The sequence below is a fragment of the Phyllobates terribilis genome, unplaced genomic scaffold, assembly GCF_046119375.1.
Source record: "Phyllobates terribilis strain yellow unplaced genomic scaffold, ASM4611937v1 Scaffold_9__5_contigs__length_417890890, whole genome shotgun sequence".
NCBI classification, from domain to species: Eukaryota; Metazoa; Chordata; class Amphibia; order Anura; family Dendrobatidae; genus Phyllobates; species Phyllobates terribilis.
The window spans coordinates 53,191,688-53,208,216 of NW_027362769.1; the positions used below are offsets into that span (position 1 = coordinate 53,191,688).

The 16,529-nt window shown below is 46.4% G+C and overlaps 1 protein-coding gene across 13 annotated transcripts in view; it reads right to left on the reverse strand.

Annotated features, from left to right (window-relative positions):
• The window catches only part of LOC141161541 (caspase-8-like), a 134,339-nt gene that overhangs the window by 19,571 nt on the left and 98,239 nt on the right, over positions 1 to 16,529 (reverse strand). For all 13 annotated transcript variants that reach the window (XM_073646480.1, XM_073646477.1, XM_073646485.1 and 10 more), the window contains one exon: positions 348 to 474. In XM_073646480.1, the coding sequence (XP_073502581.1) occupies positions 348 to 474 (127 nt within the window). The remainder of the gene's footprint in view (positions 1 to 347; positions 475 to 16,529) is intronic.

A 16,529-nucleotide genomic window follows, 5' to 3' on the forward strand; every position in this document is an offset into this window, starting at 1 on the left:
CATACACTAGGACTGATGCCTTTACACAAAAACTACAAACATTTGTGTAAATTTTTGTCCATATGAGTAGGTATTTCTTCCATTTAGAAACACAAGATATTATTAAAATTTTCGTAAGCAGGTCTTGTTTTTACACTTTGTAAAGTAAGAAGAAAGTATCCGTAGTAAACTGTTCTTGTTCTAAAGAGGAAATGAACTCCTGTAGTTGTTATATTTACCACCTGGGGCATAGCTTGTATATGCAGAAATATTCCTGGGAAATAAACTCAATTATCAGAAACCTACTAAACAATAGAAAGAAATGTGTATTTACAGCGGTGCTAATCCTCCGCTCGTATCTTTCTTACCTTCATCTTTTTCAGTTCCGTTCCTGTCATTAAAGTGCTGCTGTCCAGGATTTCTTCTTGCTTTACTGAAGTTTAAATTGCTTATAATAAGGCAAATCCCATGAATCTTATTTTTCATGTTGTATAACTAAGGTGAAACAAAACATGCATGTAAAAGAAGTTGGACGATTGACGATTACCTTGTACATGACATCAAGTTTGAATATTTATATTCAGTCCAGTTATTTTTTTCTCAATAGGATGTGATTTAAGACATCTTCCCGACAATGGAAATATGGTGAAGGATGTGTCTGTGATGTTCCCTACACTCACAAACAGACTGATCCTAAAGAAATCATCCGTCAAAAACACTGCTGAACACAAGTAGTCAAACACATGAGATTAAAGATGGACGAAATGGATGATTTCAACTATAATGTATGATGGTTTTGACCAACAACTGGCTGACATATAAGCATTCAGTCATTCAAAACACCAGGAGGTCTTGTTGATTTTTTTCAGCCAATGATCAGCCCTACCTCCATCATTGGGTGAAAATAGTTAAGTATTGTCTGTTGTAGTATGTGATGTATTTTTGGCTATCAACAAATGATCAGTCATTGGCCCATTTTCATCAAATGTGTATTGGAGCCTTAAATATAAGTCTAGAACTTGAAGCACCCAAAATGGAGAAAGAAAACTTTTGGTTTGTTGTCTAAAAAACTGTGGTATCACAACTTATCTGTGCGACTAGGACCATGCTGTATAAAAATAGTGACCTTTAACCCCTTAATAACATCTGACGTACTAATACGCGTCTGTGCCCTGGGACTTAAGAGCCAGACCCGTATTAGTACGTCATATCTTTAATGCGGCACCGCGACTTAAGTCGCGGTGACAGCATTAAAGTTACGGTGCCATCTTACCTCCTGGTAGATGGCGTCATCATCCCGGGGGCTGTCGCCGCCCCCCCGCACCAGCGATCGCTGTGATTGGCTGTTCAAATCTGAACAGCCAATCACAGCATTTCTCACTGTTTCCGGCAATGTGATTGCCGGAAACAGTGATCTGCAGCCTAGGATCGGTGCTCCTATGAGCACCGATCCTAGACTGTTGCTAGGACATCCCAGCCCTGGCCCCGGACTGCTATGATCGGTGCGATCGCCGATCACATCGATCGCACCGATCGTAGCGCGACCGCGCGGTGACAGGGCGGTCATGGGGCGGTGACCGGCTTGTGACCTGCCTGTCACCACCCCATGACCCCCTGTAATGTGATTCAAGCCCCCAGACTGCTGTGATTGGAGCGATCGATGATGACATCGATCGCTCCAATCAGAGTACCTGAATACAGGTGACCAGGCGGTCACAGGGAGGTGTCACCCCTCTGTGACCCCCTGTGGTGCGTGCTCTGCTCCAGCCATGTCTGATTGGTGCAATCAGTGTCACCAATCAGATGGCTGGGGCACAACATGCACCACAGGGGGTCACAGAGGGGTGACACCTCCCTGTGACCGCCTGGTCACCTGTATTCAGGTACTCTGATTGGAGCGATCGATGTCATCAATGATTGCTCCAATCAGATTACCTCCACCTGTCACCACCCCATCATCACCCTGTGACCGCCCTGCAGACCCTCACATTTGGTGAGGATTTCTACAGAGCGATCACATCTGATGTGTCTGTGCTGGGCCTTGTAGTGCCACAGAATATTCTGTGACACCACAAGACCATCTTCTCACTGTTCCAGTCGCTGCTGCTGCCGCTGCTCCTGGATCTTCTGTTCCAGCATCCTGGATCTTCTGCTCCAGCTCCTGGATCTTCTGCTCCTGACCTGCTGTGGTTCCTGCTCCAGAGCCTGCTGCTGATCCTGCAGAGAAGACTTTGGTAAGTCTGTTCTCCCCTCATCCACCCCAATCCCCCCTCCCCCCTCTTTTTACCCCCCCTTACCTTTTTTTTCTGCGTCCTGCAGCGGTCTCCAGCTCTGGTCCGAGTCTCCAGCTCCACTCCCGGTCACCAGCGCCGGGCTCCTGGTCACCAGCGCCGGGCTCCCGGTCTCCTGCTCTGGGTCTTCTGTTCCAGTCCTGCTGACCCTTTGGTAAGTCCATCTCTGATCTCCCCTCATTCACCCCAATCCCCCTCTTCCCACTCCCCTGTCTTTTTACCCCTCTTCCCACTCCCCTGTCTTTTAACCCCCCTTCCCACCCCAGTGTCCCTGTTAATTCTTTTGCTTCTGATCTCCAGCTCCAGTACCGGTCTCCTGCACCGGGCTCCTGGTCTCCGGCACCGGGCTCCTGGTCTCCTGCACCGGGCTCCTGGTCTCCTGCTCCGGGCTCCTGGTCTCCTGCTCCGGGTTCCTGGTCTCCTGCTCTGGGTCTTCTGTTCCAGTCCTGCTGACCCTTTGGTAAGTCCATCTCTGATCTCCCCTCATCCACCCCAATCCCCCTCTTCCCCCTCTTCCCACTCCCCTGTCTTTTTACCCCTCTTCCCACTCCCCTGTCTTTTAACCCCCCTTCCCACCCCAGTGTCCCTGTTAATTCTTTTGCTTCTGATCTCCAGCTCCAGTACCGGTCTCCTGCACCGGGCTCCTGGTCTCCTGCACCGGGCTCCTGGTCTCCTGCACCGGGCTCCTGGTCTCCTGCACCGGGCTCCTGGTCTCCTGCACCGGGCTCCTGGTCTCCTGCTCTGGGTCTTCTGTTCCAGTCCTGCTGACCCTTTGGTAAGTCCATCTCTGATCTCCCCTCATCCACCCCAATCCCCCTCTTCCCACTCCCCTGTCTTTTTACCCCTCTTCCCACTCCCCTGTCTTTTTACCCCCCTTCCCACCCCAATCCGCCTCACCCCAGTGTCCCTGTTAATTCTTTTGCTTCTGATCTCCAGCTCCAGTACCGGTCTTCTGCTCCGGGCTCCTGGTCTACTGCTCCGGGCTCCTGGTCTACTGCTCCCGGGCTCCTGCGCCGGGCTCCCGGTCACCAGCTTCGGACTCCCGGTCAACAGCGCCGGGCTCCTGGTCTCCTGCACCGGGCTCCTGGTCTCCTGCACCGGGCTCCTGGTCTCCTGCACCGGGCTCCTGGTCTCCTGCTCCGGGTTCCTGGTCTCCTGCTCCGGGCTCCCGGGCTCCTGCTCTGGGTCTTCTGTTCCAGTCCTGCTGACCCTTTGGTAAGTCCATCTCTGATCTCCCCTCATCCACCCCAATCCCCCTCTTCCCACTCTCCTGTCTTTTTACCCCTCTTCCCACTCCCCTGTCTTTTTACCCCCCTTCCCATCCCAATCCGCCTCACCCCAGTGTCCCTGTTAATTCTTTTGCTTCTGATCTCCAGCTCCAGTACCAGTCTCCTGCTCCGTGCTCCTGGTCTCCTGCTCCGGGCTCCTGTCTTCCTGCTCCGGGCTCCCGTCTTCCTGCTCCGGGCTCCCGTCTTCCTGCTCCGGGCTCCCGGTCTCCTGCTCCGGGCTCCCGGTCTCCTGCTCCGGGCTCCTGCTCCAGGCTCCCATCTTCCTGCTCCGGGCTCCCGGTCTCCTGCTCCGGGCTCCCGTCTTCCTGCTCCGGGCTCCCGGTCTCCTGCTCCGGGCTCCCGTCTTCCTGCTCCGGGCTCCCGGTCTCCTGCTCCGGGCTCCCAGTCTCCTGCTCTGGGCTCCCGTCTTCCTGCTCCGGGCTCCTGTCTTCCTGCTCCGGGCTCCTGTCTTCCTGCTCCGGGCTCCCGGTCTCCTGCTCCGGGCTCCCGGTCTCCTGCTCCGGGCCCCCGGTCTCCTGCTCCGGGCCCCCGGTCTCCTGCTCCGGGCTCCCGGTCACCAGCGCCGGGCTCCCGGTCACCAGCGCCGGGCTCCTGCTACGGGCTCCCGGTCCTGAAAGAACAGAGAGGACTTTGGTAAGTAATCTGATCTCCCCTCATCCAACCCAATTCCCCTCTTCCCACTCCCCACACATTTGTGCGCACATCCAGCAGCCGCCGAGTATTGATCGGTGGCATAGTTCACCAATCCACACTCGTGCTCGCTGTTTGCACCACATACAGTATTTCCTTTTTCCACACACTCTAAATAAAGTACTGACACACACACACTCTCAAAGAATTGACACACACGCACCACATACATAACAAACAATGTCCTGCTCATCCCAAACTCATTATTCAGCGGAGGAGGCTTGCGCTATTCTTGCCTCCGACACTGACAGTGAGGGTGAGGATCCCACATTTCTTTGTTTTTCCGACTCCTCGTCGTCTTCCTCCTTCTCTTCTTCCTCCTCTTCCTCAGGTTCTGCTGGCCCGCCCCGCCGTCGTCGCAGGAGAGATGTTCCAGCGCCCCCCACTACTGAGCCTATATGGACTTCGCCCCCCGAAAATTATGAGCCGCTGATTCCTGATTTCGTAGCGGAATCAGGAATCAAGTTTGACACCACCGGCCTCACAGAAATAGACTTTTTCAAAGTCTTTTTCTCTGAGGATTTTATAAACCTCATGGTGGGCCAAACTAATTTATACGCTCATCAATTTTTAGAACAATACCCCTCTTCATCATTTTCTAACTGGTCTCCTGTAGACGCAGTAGAAATGATGAAGTTTTGGGGCCTGGTCCTTCTTATGGGGATCTTGAAGAAGCCCGAGCTTCGGTAATACTGGAGTGTTGACGTTTTGTATAACACTCCAGTGTTCCGAATGGTCATGCCCCGGACACGTTTTCAGGCCATCTACAAGTTCTTGCATTACCAAGATAATGCAAGGTGTCCTGCACGCGATGACCCGAACTTTGATCGTCTTTTCAAAGTTCGGCCGGTCATCGAACACTTCAACAACAAGTTTGGTGAAGTGTACGTGCCCCAAAGGGACATTTGTGTGGATGAGTCCTTAATTTCTTTTAAGGGGCGGTTTGGATTCCGGCAGTACCTGCCCAGTAAGAGGGCAAGGTATGGGATCAAGCTGTATAAACTTTGTGAGAGTACCTCAGGATACACTCACAAGTTTAGAGTTTATGAAGGGAAGGACTCCCGGATTGAACCCCCTGAATGCCCCCCTGTTCTGGGAGTGAGTGGGAAAATTGTGTGGGACTTGGTGCACCCACTGCTTGATAAAGGTTATCACCTCTACGTGGATAACTTTTATACAAGTATCCCGCTCTTCCAGTCCCTCTCTGCGCGACGTACCGCAGCCTGCGGTACTGTCCGCAAAATTCAGAAAGGCCTCCCAAAGACGCTAATTGGGCAGCTGCTCAAAAGGGGTGAGAGCAGAGCCCAATGTAGCGACCACCTGTTGATGGTCAAGTACAAGGACAAAAGGGATGTCCTTTTCTTGACCACCATACATGGTGATGGCAGCACACTCAGCACTGTACGAGGTTCCACTACACAGGTCGTCAAACCAGACTCTGTAGTGGGGTACAACAAGTACATGGGGGGAGTTGATCTCTCTGATCAAGTCCTCCAGCCATACAGTGCTTTGAGAAAGTCCAGAGTGTGGTACAAGAAGCTGGCCGTGCACATTGTACAGATGGCAATGCACAATGCTTTCCTTCTGTCACAATGTGCAGGCCAGACTTCTGCGTCGTACCTTCAGTTTCAGGAAACAGTTATCAAGGCCCTGATATTTGGCAGCGGTGACAGAGAGGGTCCCAGTACTTCTGGAATTGAAGGACGAAGAATTGTACCAGGCCAGCATTTCCCAGGGCAGATCCCTCACAGCGGAAAAAAAGGAAAGTCACAAAAGAGGTGCCGAGTGTGTTATAAAAGTGGAATACGCAAGGACACCATTTATCAATGTGACACCTGCCCTCACAAACCTAGCCTGTGTATGAAAGACTGCTTCAAAAGGTACCATACTTCGATGGACTATTGAATTAATTTCTGAAGTATGACAACCTGATGAACACTGCACAGCTGACGTAGTGTTCGTCAGGTTGTCATACATCAGTTGTGTAGTGTTCGTCAGATTGTCCTACACAACTGATGTATAACACTACATTACAAAATTCAAAAATCAACTAACACTACCAAAAAGGGGGCACTTGTTAGGCATTTCACTGTTTAGGCACATCAAGGGCTCTGAGAACATGACATGACGCCCGCAGACCATTCCATCAAAGTCTGCGTTCAAAAGCGTCACTCCTTCCCTTCCGAGCCCTTACATGCGCCCAAACAGTAGTTTTTTTTCCAACACATGGGGTATATGAGTACTCAGGAGAAATTGCACAACAACTTATGGGGTGCAATTTCTCATAGTACCCTTGTGAAAATATTTTTTTTTGCATTTTTGTGGAAAAAATGTTTTGCTTTTATTTTCACAAGTCAACATTATGATTTTCTGAGAGGCACCTGGGGGTCCAATGGGCTCACCACACATCTATATAAGTTCCCTGGGGGGTCTAGTTTCCAAAATGGGGTCACTTGTGGGGGAGCTCCAATGTTTAGACACACAGGGGCTCTCGAAACGCAACATGGTGTCCGCTAACAAATTGGAACCATGTGGCGTTTGGAGAGATCCTGTGTGTCTAAACATTGGAGCTCCCCCACAAGTGACCCCATTTTGGAAACTAGACCCCCCAAGGCACCTATCTAGATGCATAGTGAGCACTTGGAACCCCCAGGTGCTTCACAAATTGATCCATAAAAATGAAAAAGTGTTTTTTTTTCACTTATTCAATTTTACGAATCAATTTGTGAAGCACCTGGGAGTTCCAAGTGCTCATTATGCATCTAGATAGGTGCCTTGGGGGGTCTAGTTTCCTAAATGGGGTCACTTGTGGGGGAGCTCCAATGTTTGGGCACACAGGGACTCTTCAAATGCAACATGGTATCCGCTAACAAATTGTCGGCTCAAATTGTTAGCGGATACCATGTTGCATTTGAAGAGTCCCTGTGTGCCCAAACATTGGAGCTCCCCCACAAGTGACCCCATTTTGGAAACTAGACCCCCCAAGGCACCTATCTAGATGCATAATGAGCACTTGGAACCCCCAGGTGCTTCACAAATTGATTCGTAAAATTGAATAAGTGAAAAAAAAACACTTTTTCATTTTTATGGATCAATTTGTGAAGCACCTGGGGGTTCCAAGTGCTCACTATGCATCTCAATAGGTGCCTTGGGGGGTCTAGTTTCCAAAATGGGGTCACTTGTGGGGGAGCTCCAATATTTGGGCACACAGCGGCTCTCCAAATGCAACATGGTGTCCGCTAACAAATTTAACGGAAAATCGGCTCAAATTGTTAGCGACACCATGTTGCGTTTGGAGAGCTGCTGTGTGCCCAAACATTGGAGCTCCCCCACAAGTGACCCCATTTTGGAAACTAGACCCCACAAGGCACCTATCTAGATGCATAGTGAGCACTTGGAACCCCCAGGTGCTTCACAAATTGATTCGTAACAATGAAAAAGTGAAAAAAAAAACACTTTTTCATTTTTATGAATCAATTTGTGAAGCACCTAGGGGTTCCAAGTGCTCACTATGCATCTCGATAGGTGCCTTGGGGGGTCTAGTTTCCAAAATGGGGTCACTTGTGGGGGAGCTCCAATGTTTGGGCACACAGCGGCTCTCCAAACGCAACATGGTGTCCGCTAACAAATTGGAACCATGTGGCGTTTGGAGAGATCCTGTGTGTCTAAACATTGGAGCTCCCCCACAAGTGACCCCATTTTGGAAACTAGACCCCCCAAGGCACCTATCTAGATGCATAGTGAGCACTTGGAACCCCCAGGTGCTTCACAAATTGATCCATAAAAATGAAAAAGTGTTTTTTTTTCACTTATTCAATTTTACGAATCAATTTGTGAAGCACCTGGGAGTTCCAAGTGCTCATTATGCATCTAGATAGGTGCCTTGGGGGGTCTAGTTTCCTAAATGGGGTCACTTGTGGGGGAGCTCCAATGTTTGGGCACACAGGGACTCTTCAAATGCAACATGGTATCCGCTAACAAATTGTCGGCTCAAATTGTTAGCGGATACCATGTTGCATTTGAAGAGTCCCTGTGTGCCCAAACATTGGAGCTCCCCCACAAGTGACCCCATTTTGGAAACTAGACCCCCCAAGGCACCTATCTAGATGCATAATGAGCACTTGGAACCCCCAGGTGCTTCACAAATTGATTCGTAAAATTGAATAAGTGAAAAAAAAACACTTTTTCATTTTTATGGATCAATTTGTGAAGCACCTGGGGGTTCCAAGTGCTCACTATGCATCTCAATAGGTGCCTTGGGGGGTCTAGTTTCCAAAATGGGGTCACTTGTGGGGGAGCTCCAATATTTGGGCACACAGCGGCTCTCCAAATGCAACATGGTGTCCGCTAACAAATTTAACGGAAAATCGGCTCAAATTGTTAGCGACACCATGTTGCGTTTGGAGAGCTGCTGTGTGCCCAAACATTGGAGCTCCCCCACAAGTGACCCCATTTTGGAAACTAGACCCCACAAGGCACCTATCTAGATGCATAGTGAGCACTTGGAACCCCCAGGTGCTTCACAAATTGATTCGTAACAATGAAAAAGTGAAAAAAAAAACACTTTTTCATTTTTATGAATCAATTTGTGAAGCACCTAGGGGTTCCAAGTGCTCACTATGCATCTCGATAGGTGCCTTGGGGGGTCTAGTTTCCAAAATGGGGTCACTTGTGGGGGAGCTCCAATGTTTGGGCACACAGCGGCTCTCCAAACGCAACATGGTGTCGCTAACAATTTGAGCCGATTTTCCGTTAAATTTGTTAGAGGACACCATGTTGCATTTAGAGAGTCCCTGTGTGCCCAAACATTGGAGCTCCCCCACAAGTGACCCAATTTTGGAAACTAGACCCCCCAAGGCACCTATCTAGATGCATAGTGAGCACTTGGAACCCCCAGGTGCTTCACAAATTGATTCATAACAATGAAAAAGTGAAAAAAAAAACACTTTTTCATTTTTATGAATCAATTTGTGAAGCACCTGAGGGTTCCAAGTGCTCACAATGCATCTTGATAGGTGCCTTGGGGGGTCTAGTTTCCAAAATGGGGTCACTTGTGGGGGAGCTCCAAAGTTTGGGCACACATGGGCTCTCCAAACACAACATGGCGTCCGCTAATTATTCAAGCAAATTTTACAATCAAAAAGTCAAATGGCGCTCCTTCCCTTCCGAGCCCTGCCGTGCGTCCAAACAGTGTTTTTTCCCCAAATATTGGGTATCTGCGTGCCCAGGGGAAATTGCACAACAAATTTTGGGGTCCATTTTTTCTTGTTACCCCTGTGAAAATAAAAAAAATTGGGTCTAAAGTAACATTTTTGTGAAAAAAGTTGAATGTTCATTTTTTTCTTCCACATTCAAAAAATTCCTGTGAAGCACCTGAAGGGTTAATAAAGTTCTTGAATGTGGTTTTGAGCACCTTGAGGGGTGCAGTTTTTAGAATGGTGTCACTTTTGGGTATTTTCTGTCATAAAGACCTCTCAAAGTGACTTCAAATGTGATGTGGTCCCTAAAAAAAATGGTTTTGTAAATTTTGTTGGAAAAATGAGAAATCGCTGGTCAACTTTTAACCCTTATAGCTCCCTAACAAAAAAAAATTTTGGTTGCAAAATTGTGCTGATGTAAAGTAGACATGTGGGAAATGTTATTTATTAACTCTTTTGTGTGACATATCGCTCTGATTTCAGGGCTTAAAAATTCAAATTTTGAAAATTGCGAAATTTTCAAAATTTTCGCCAAATTTCCATTTTTTTCACAAATAAACGCAAGTGATATCGAAGAAATTTTTCCACAATCATGAAGTACAATATGTCACGAAAAAACAGTCTCAGAATCAGGGGGATCCGTTGAAGCGTTCCAGAGTAATTACCTCATAAAGTGACAGTGGTCAGAATTGTAAAAATTGGCCCGGTCATTAACGTGCAAACCACCCGCGGGGCTTAAGGGGTTAAAGAAAACCTATCAGCATGATTTTGTAATGTAAAGACATGGTTGTAATGGCATTATGACACAGATTACATTGATACCTTTGGTGAATAAATCTGCTTTGTGTTTCCTCTTTAATCACCATTTGAAGTTTTCTGACAGGCTCTCCTTTAGTTTAGTATTATATGCTCATATAATAATGACATCACAGAAAAAGTATATTGCTCCAAAGCAATACAAATTGCATATATTGTTTTACATATTTACCATATTAACATGCAGCAGAGAATGACATTATATTTATCTAAGGAAATTATCTGACTGCCCCTGTGGGTTTGGAGGCAATTTTTTACCCTATTAGACAAAATTGGCTACAATATTTCAGGGAGCTTTGTTCTGACCTCCTCTGGATCAAACAGATGGACATGTCCCATTTCTAAACTTTATAATCCACGAATAATCCATCTATAAAAGCTATCTGGTCATTTACCCACATATAGCATTTCCTGAAGCAAATGTGTCTACTTCTTGTTGACTACCTTTACAGTTATTCCTTGCTGGGAATTTCCCAGTGGCCCATCCCTCATGTAATATATATTTTTGCTTTGGTTGTGAAACATTTACTTTGTCACCTCTGATCTTCTGCATCAATGATTTACAGCACCTACAGACATGGCCAAAAGTGTTGGCACTCTTGAAATTGTTCCACAAAATGCAGTATTTCTCCCAGAAAACTATTGCAATTACACATGTTTTGTTATATACATGTTTATTTCCGTTGTGTGTATTGGAAAAAAAAAAGGAAAATTGGACATAATTTGACACAAAACCCCAAAATGGGACACACCAAATTGTTGGCACCTTTCCAAAATTGTGGGTAAACAACTTTGTTTCAAGCATGTGATGCTCATTCAAACTTACATGTGGCAACGAAACAGGTTTTGGCAATATGAAAATCACACCTGAAACCAGATAAAAAGGGGAGAAGTTGATTCAATATTTGCATTATGTATTTGTGTGTGCCACACTAAACATGGAGAACAGAAAGAGGAGAAGAGAACTATCTGAACAATATCAACAATTTCAAGTCCATCTCCAGAGATCTTGATGTTCATTTGTCCATGGTGCGCAACATAATCAAGGGCAGGAGACCCAGCAGGACCCCGATGCTGACACAGAGACATAAAAAAGCTAGGCTGCAGTTTGCCAAAATCTGTGTAAGACAAAATCCTCCTGGGAAAGCGTCTTGTGGACAGATGAGACCAAGATAGAGCTTGTTGGTAAAGCACATCATTCTATTTTTTACCAAAAATGGAATGAGGCCTACAAAGAAAAGACCACAGTACCTACATTCAAATATAGTGAACATTCAAAGATGTTTTGGTGTTGTTTTGCTGCCCCTGGCACTGGGTGCCTTGACTGTGTGCAAGGCTTCATGAAATCTGAAGATTACTAAAGGATTATAGGGGGTCGCAATGCAGTGCCCAGTGTCAGAAAGTTGGGTTTGTGTCCTAGGTCATGGGTCTTCCTGTAGGACAATGACCCCAAACATACTTCAAGAAGCACCCAGAAATGGATGGAAACAAAGCACTGGAGAGTTCTGAAGTGGCCAGCAATGAGTCCAGATCTAAATCCCATTAAACACCTGTGGAGGGATCTTAAAATTGCTGTTGGGAGAAGGCACCCTTCAAATATGAGAGATCTGGAGCAATTTGCAAAACAAGAGTAGTCAAAAATTCCAGTTTAGATGTGTAAGAAGCTTGTTGCTGGTTATAGGAAGCGATTGATTGCAGTAACTTAATCCAAAGGTTGTGCAACCAAATATTAAGCTGAGGGTGCCACCAATTTTGTCCGGCCCATTTTGGGGATTTTGTGTGAAAAGATGTCCAATTTGCCTTTTTTTTCTCAGTTTTTCTGTGTTGTTCCAATACACACAAACAAAATAAATATGTGTATAACAAAACATGTGTAATTGCAATAATTTTCTGTGAGAAATACTTCATTTTCTGGAACAATTTCATGGTTGCCAACACTTCCGGCCATGACTTTTACATATATTACATATATTACCCTTTTGTATTGCTCTGGTCCGCAGGTTGGACTTTTTTACCCTTGAATATACCTTTTATGCAGAAAAAAAAGCAATGGCAAAAAGTCTACCCACATGAAATTAATGATGTGGATCACGGCCAGGTGGCTGCTGCCCCACGTGACCACGAAGGTTGATTGACGGGCACATGGGTTGCTATGGGACCGGGTCATGTACCGGCGCACGTGCTGAATAAACCACCATCATTGGCCCATGCTAGTCACGTGACTGCTCTTTAACACGGGACATTTTCCATCATTGGCCATACCCCCTGTTATGTCTTCAGACAGACCCATTTCTTGTTTGCAGCTCACTGACTCCCTCTAGCGGCTGAATGCTGAGTTTGTTTGTCTGCACTTGTTTCCTTTTTGATTTACTCAGCACACCATAGTATTGTCTGTAGTGATGCACTCTGGGAGAAGGAAGGTCCTTTTCCACACAGACTGATTGCAGAGAAGAAGTCCACCATTTTATCTCTCTTGTGATAGCATCGTTTGTAAGACAGACTATGTTTTTCCTGATTGCAGACACCTGATATGTAGGACTCTAATCCCTGCATCTTCCAGTTACACTTATGAGACTGGCAAGCTGCTTCATTACATGTTATATGCTGTTCTGCTATTGACTTCATGTAATTCTGTGTTGTGTATACACATATTGATTGTTTATTTTTCCATTGCTCCTAGTTTTACCAAATTCATCTACTAATTGTTCAATAAACTGCATAGACTACAAGACACAGTCTCCTTATTGGATTACAAGTAGATAAGGTTTAGCTGCCTGTCGGAGTACACATACATCCCAGGATAACGTGTAGCGAGGACAGAACAGTAAAACAACGGCTACCGGCTAGTGAGATTCAGGACACCGGCTACACAGAGACTTAATACAGCTACAGCAATCTCTGCACAGCCAAGCATCCCCTTAAAGGCACCATGTCCCAAAAAGCATACAGAACGAAATCCGTAGCTTCTGCCTCCTCAAAGGCATCATCTATCAGCAACGCTGCCGCCATTGCCCGCGCAAAAGCTGAAGACGCCAAAACACGAGCAACACTTGCTAACCAGGAAATGCATCTCAAGCTAGAAAAAGCAGAGCAAGAAACAAGAATGCAGATAGAGAAAGCGCACTTAGAAGCAACATTAGCTGACAGAGAACGGAGAGCACAACTTGATAAGGCACGTCTGGATGCCGCCTTAGAAAAACTAACAGCAGAAAAGGAAGCTGCAGCCGCTGTGGCTGAAGCAGAGTTCTTAGAGGCCGCACAACTCCCTGATTTGCAAAGACAAAGCAGTATGCCGAGTCTGAAGCTTATCTCACAGGATTCATTACAGCACACAATTCAGTATGTCAATGAGCTCCCTGATTCAAATTACGATACTGAGCCAATACTAAAGCAAGAATGCGATATCTCCAGTGAGACAGACAGAATTCAACATGGCAGGCATACCCAGATCAGTTATAAACGTGAATACAATTCTGCTAGTGACAACCCTGCCACTCAACAGGTTACCGAAGCAAAGCACCTTCCTGGCACATCTTTCATCACGCCGAAACAAGATAACACTGGCTGGCGCCACCCAGAGGACACTAGCAGGTATGAACGCACCTCACATCGTTACAAGGGCGATCCACCACCAGTATACCCTACTAATAACCAGTTCACAACAGACTTTGCCAAGTTCTTCACACGATGTGAACTAGTGGCCAAAGGGCTCTTAAAATTCAATGACCATGCTGGAGGCTATAGGGCCTGGAGAGCTTCTTTCCAAAATGTTACTAGAGACTTGGAGTTGTCAGAGAGAGAAGAAGTAGACCTCTTAGTCAAAAATCTTGGAGAAGAGTCAAGCAGACACGCGTCAAGGATCAGAGACATTAATATAAACCACCCCGAGATTGGTCTCAAAATGATCTGGGAAAGACTCGATGAGTGTTACGGCTCAGCAGAGGCAATAGAAAGTGCCTTATTTAAAAGAATAGACGATTTTCCCAAAATATCTAACAAAGGTCTTCAGAAACTCAGAGAGTTAAGTGACCTGCTAATGGAAGTCCAGGTTGCAAAATGCGAAGAGGACTTACCAGGACTCACATTCCTCGACACAGCAAGAGGTGTCAACCCTATAGTCCAAAAGTTGCCCGACAATCTGAAGGAAAAGTGGCTCACACATGGATCAACGTACAAATATAAACACAATGTTCCATTTCCTCCTTTCTCCGTTTTCGTAGACTTTGTGCATCAACAGGCAAGGATCAGGTACGACCCTAGCTTCGACTTTACGCTGTCGTATGCCACACCGACACTAGCTCCCAATCCACGCAAGACGTCTGTAGCAGTACACAAGACTAATGTTTCTTCTTCAGGTTCTGTTCACAAGTCTGGCAACTACTCTCAAGTAGAGACAAAGGAACAGGACCCCAGCAAGCAGTGCCCCCTTCATCAAAAGCTTCATCCTCTCCTGAAATGCAGAGCCTTCAGAGAGAAACCTATGCAGGATCGTAAGAGCTTCTTGAAAGAAAACGGCATATGCTACAAGTGCTGTTCATCTACATCACATCTTGCTAAGGACTGTAAGGTCAGTGTGAAATGCTCAGAATGTGGCACTGCAGACCACAACACAGCACTACACCCCGGCTCAGCCCCTTGGAGTGCCAAAAACACTTCAATGGACAGTGAGCATGGCGGGGAGGAAAGGAACACGACTACAACTACACCAGAGATCACTTCACAATGTACTGAAATTTGCAAAGGGTCAATAGACAGTAGGTCCTGCTCCAAAATCTGCCTTGTCAGAGTTTACCCAAAGGGCCACAGAGACAAAGCTGTAAAACTATACGCCATCTTGGATGATCAAAGTAACAGATCCTTGGCTAGATCAGCGTTCTTCGATCTATTCAACGTTAAAGGGCCAAATACTCCCTATTCACTAAAAACATGTGCAGGTACTGTGATGACAGCGGGAAGGAAAGTTGCTGATTACCAAATTGAATCCATAGATGGACAGTTCAGCCAGCCATTACCTACAATCATTGAATGTAACCAAATTCCTGACAACAGATCTGAAATTCCAACACCAGATGTAGCAATCCACCATGCTCACTTAAAACATATAGCACATCTTATACCACAACTCGATCATCAAGCCCAAATAGTCCTGCTCTTGGGAAGAGATATCCTGCAAGTCCATAAAGTGAGACGCCACATCAATGGACCCCGCAACGCTCCTTATGCTCAAAGGCCGGACTTGGGATGGGTCATAATAGGAGACGTGTGCCTAGGGCGCATGCACACTCCCACCTCTGCGACAAGTATGCTTACTAACATGCTGGAGATTGGTCGTCCATCTTTGTTCCAACCCTGTAACAATGACTTTCATATCAAGGAACTGCCATACAGCACCCAATTACCCAACAGGTATGAGGATCAGTTAGGGTGCGCAATTTTCCAGAGAACCAAACAAGACAATCAGCTGGCAATGTCTATAGAAGACAAGCTGTTCTTAGCGATAATGGACAAGGGACTTGTTAAAGATGAGACTAACAGCTGGGTCGCACCTCTTCCCTTCAGAACCCACAGACCACGTTTGCCAAATAACAGAGATCAAGTGTTAAAACGTTTCTCCTCTCTCAAGCACAATTTTCAAAGGAGACCAGAAATGAAGGAGCACTTTTTCTCCTTCATGGAAAAGATTTTCAAAAACAATCACGCAGAGATAGCTCCCACTCTCAAAGACTCTGATGAATGCTGGTTCCTACCCATGTTTGGAGTATACCACCCAAAGAAACCGGGCCAGATTAGAGTGGTGTTTGATTCTAGCGCCAAGTTCGGAAATGTCTCTCTGAATGATATCCTCCTAACAGGTCCAGACCTCAACAACAAACTGCTGGGAGTACTGATACGTTTCCGTAAGGATTCCATTGCCTTTGTCGCCGACCTTCAGCAGATGTTCCACTGCTTCCTCGTGAAAGAAAAAGACAGGAATTTCTTAAGGTTCCTCTGGTACAGAGACAATAATCCTTCTAATGAAGTCACAGAGTATCGCATGAGGGTACACATTTTCGGCAACAGTCCTTCACCCGCAGTTGCCATTTATGGACTCAAAAGGTCTGCTCAAGAAGGAGAAGCAGAATATGGATCCGATGTCAAACAATTCATAGACAAGGACTTCTATGTCGGAGGCTGCTTGAAAGCCATGCCTTCAAATGAGACTGCCATCAGTCTCCTCAGGAGAGCTCAGGAGATGCTTGCCTGCTCTAACCTCAGGCTTCACAATA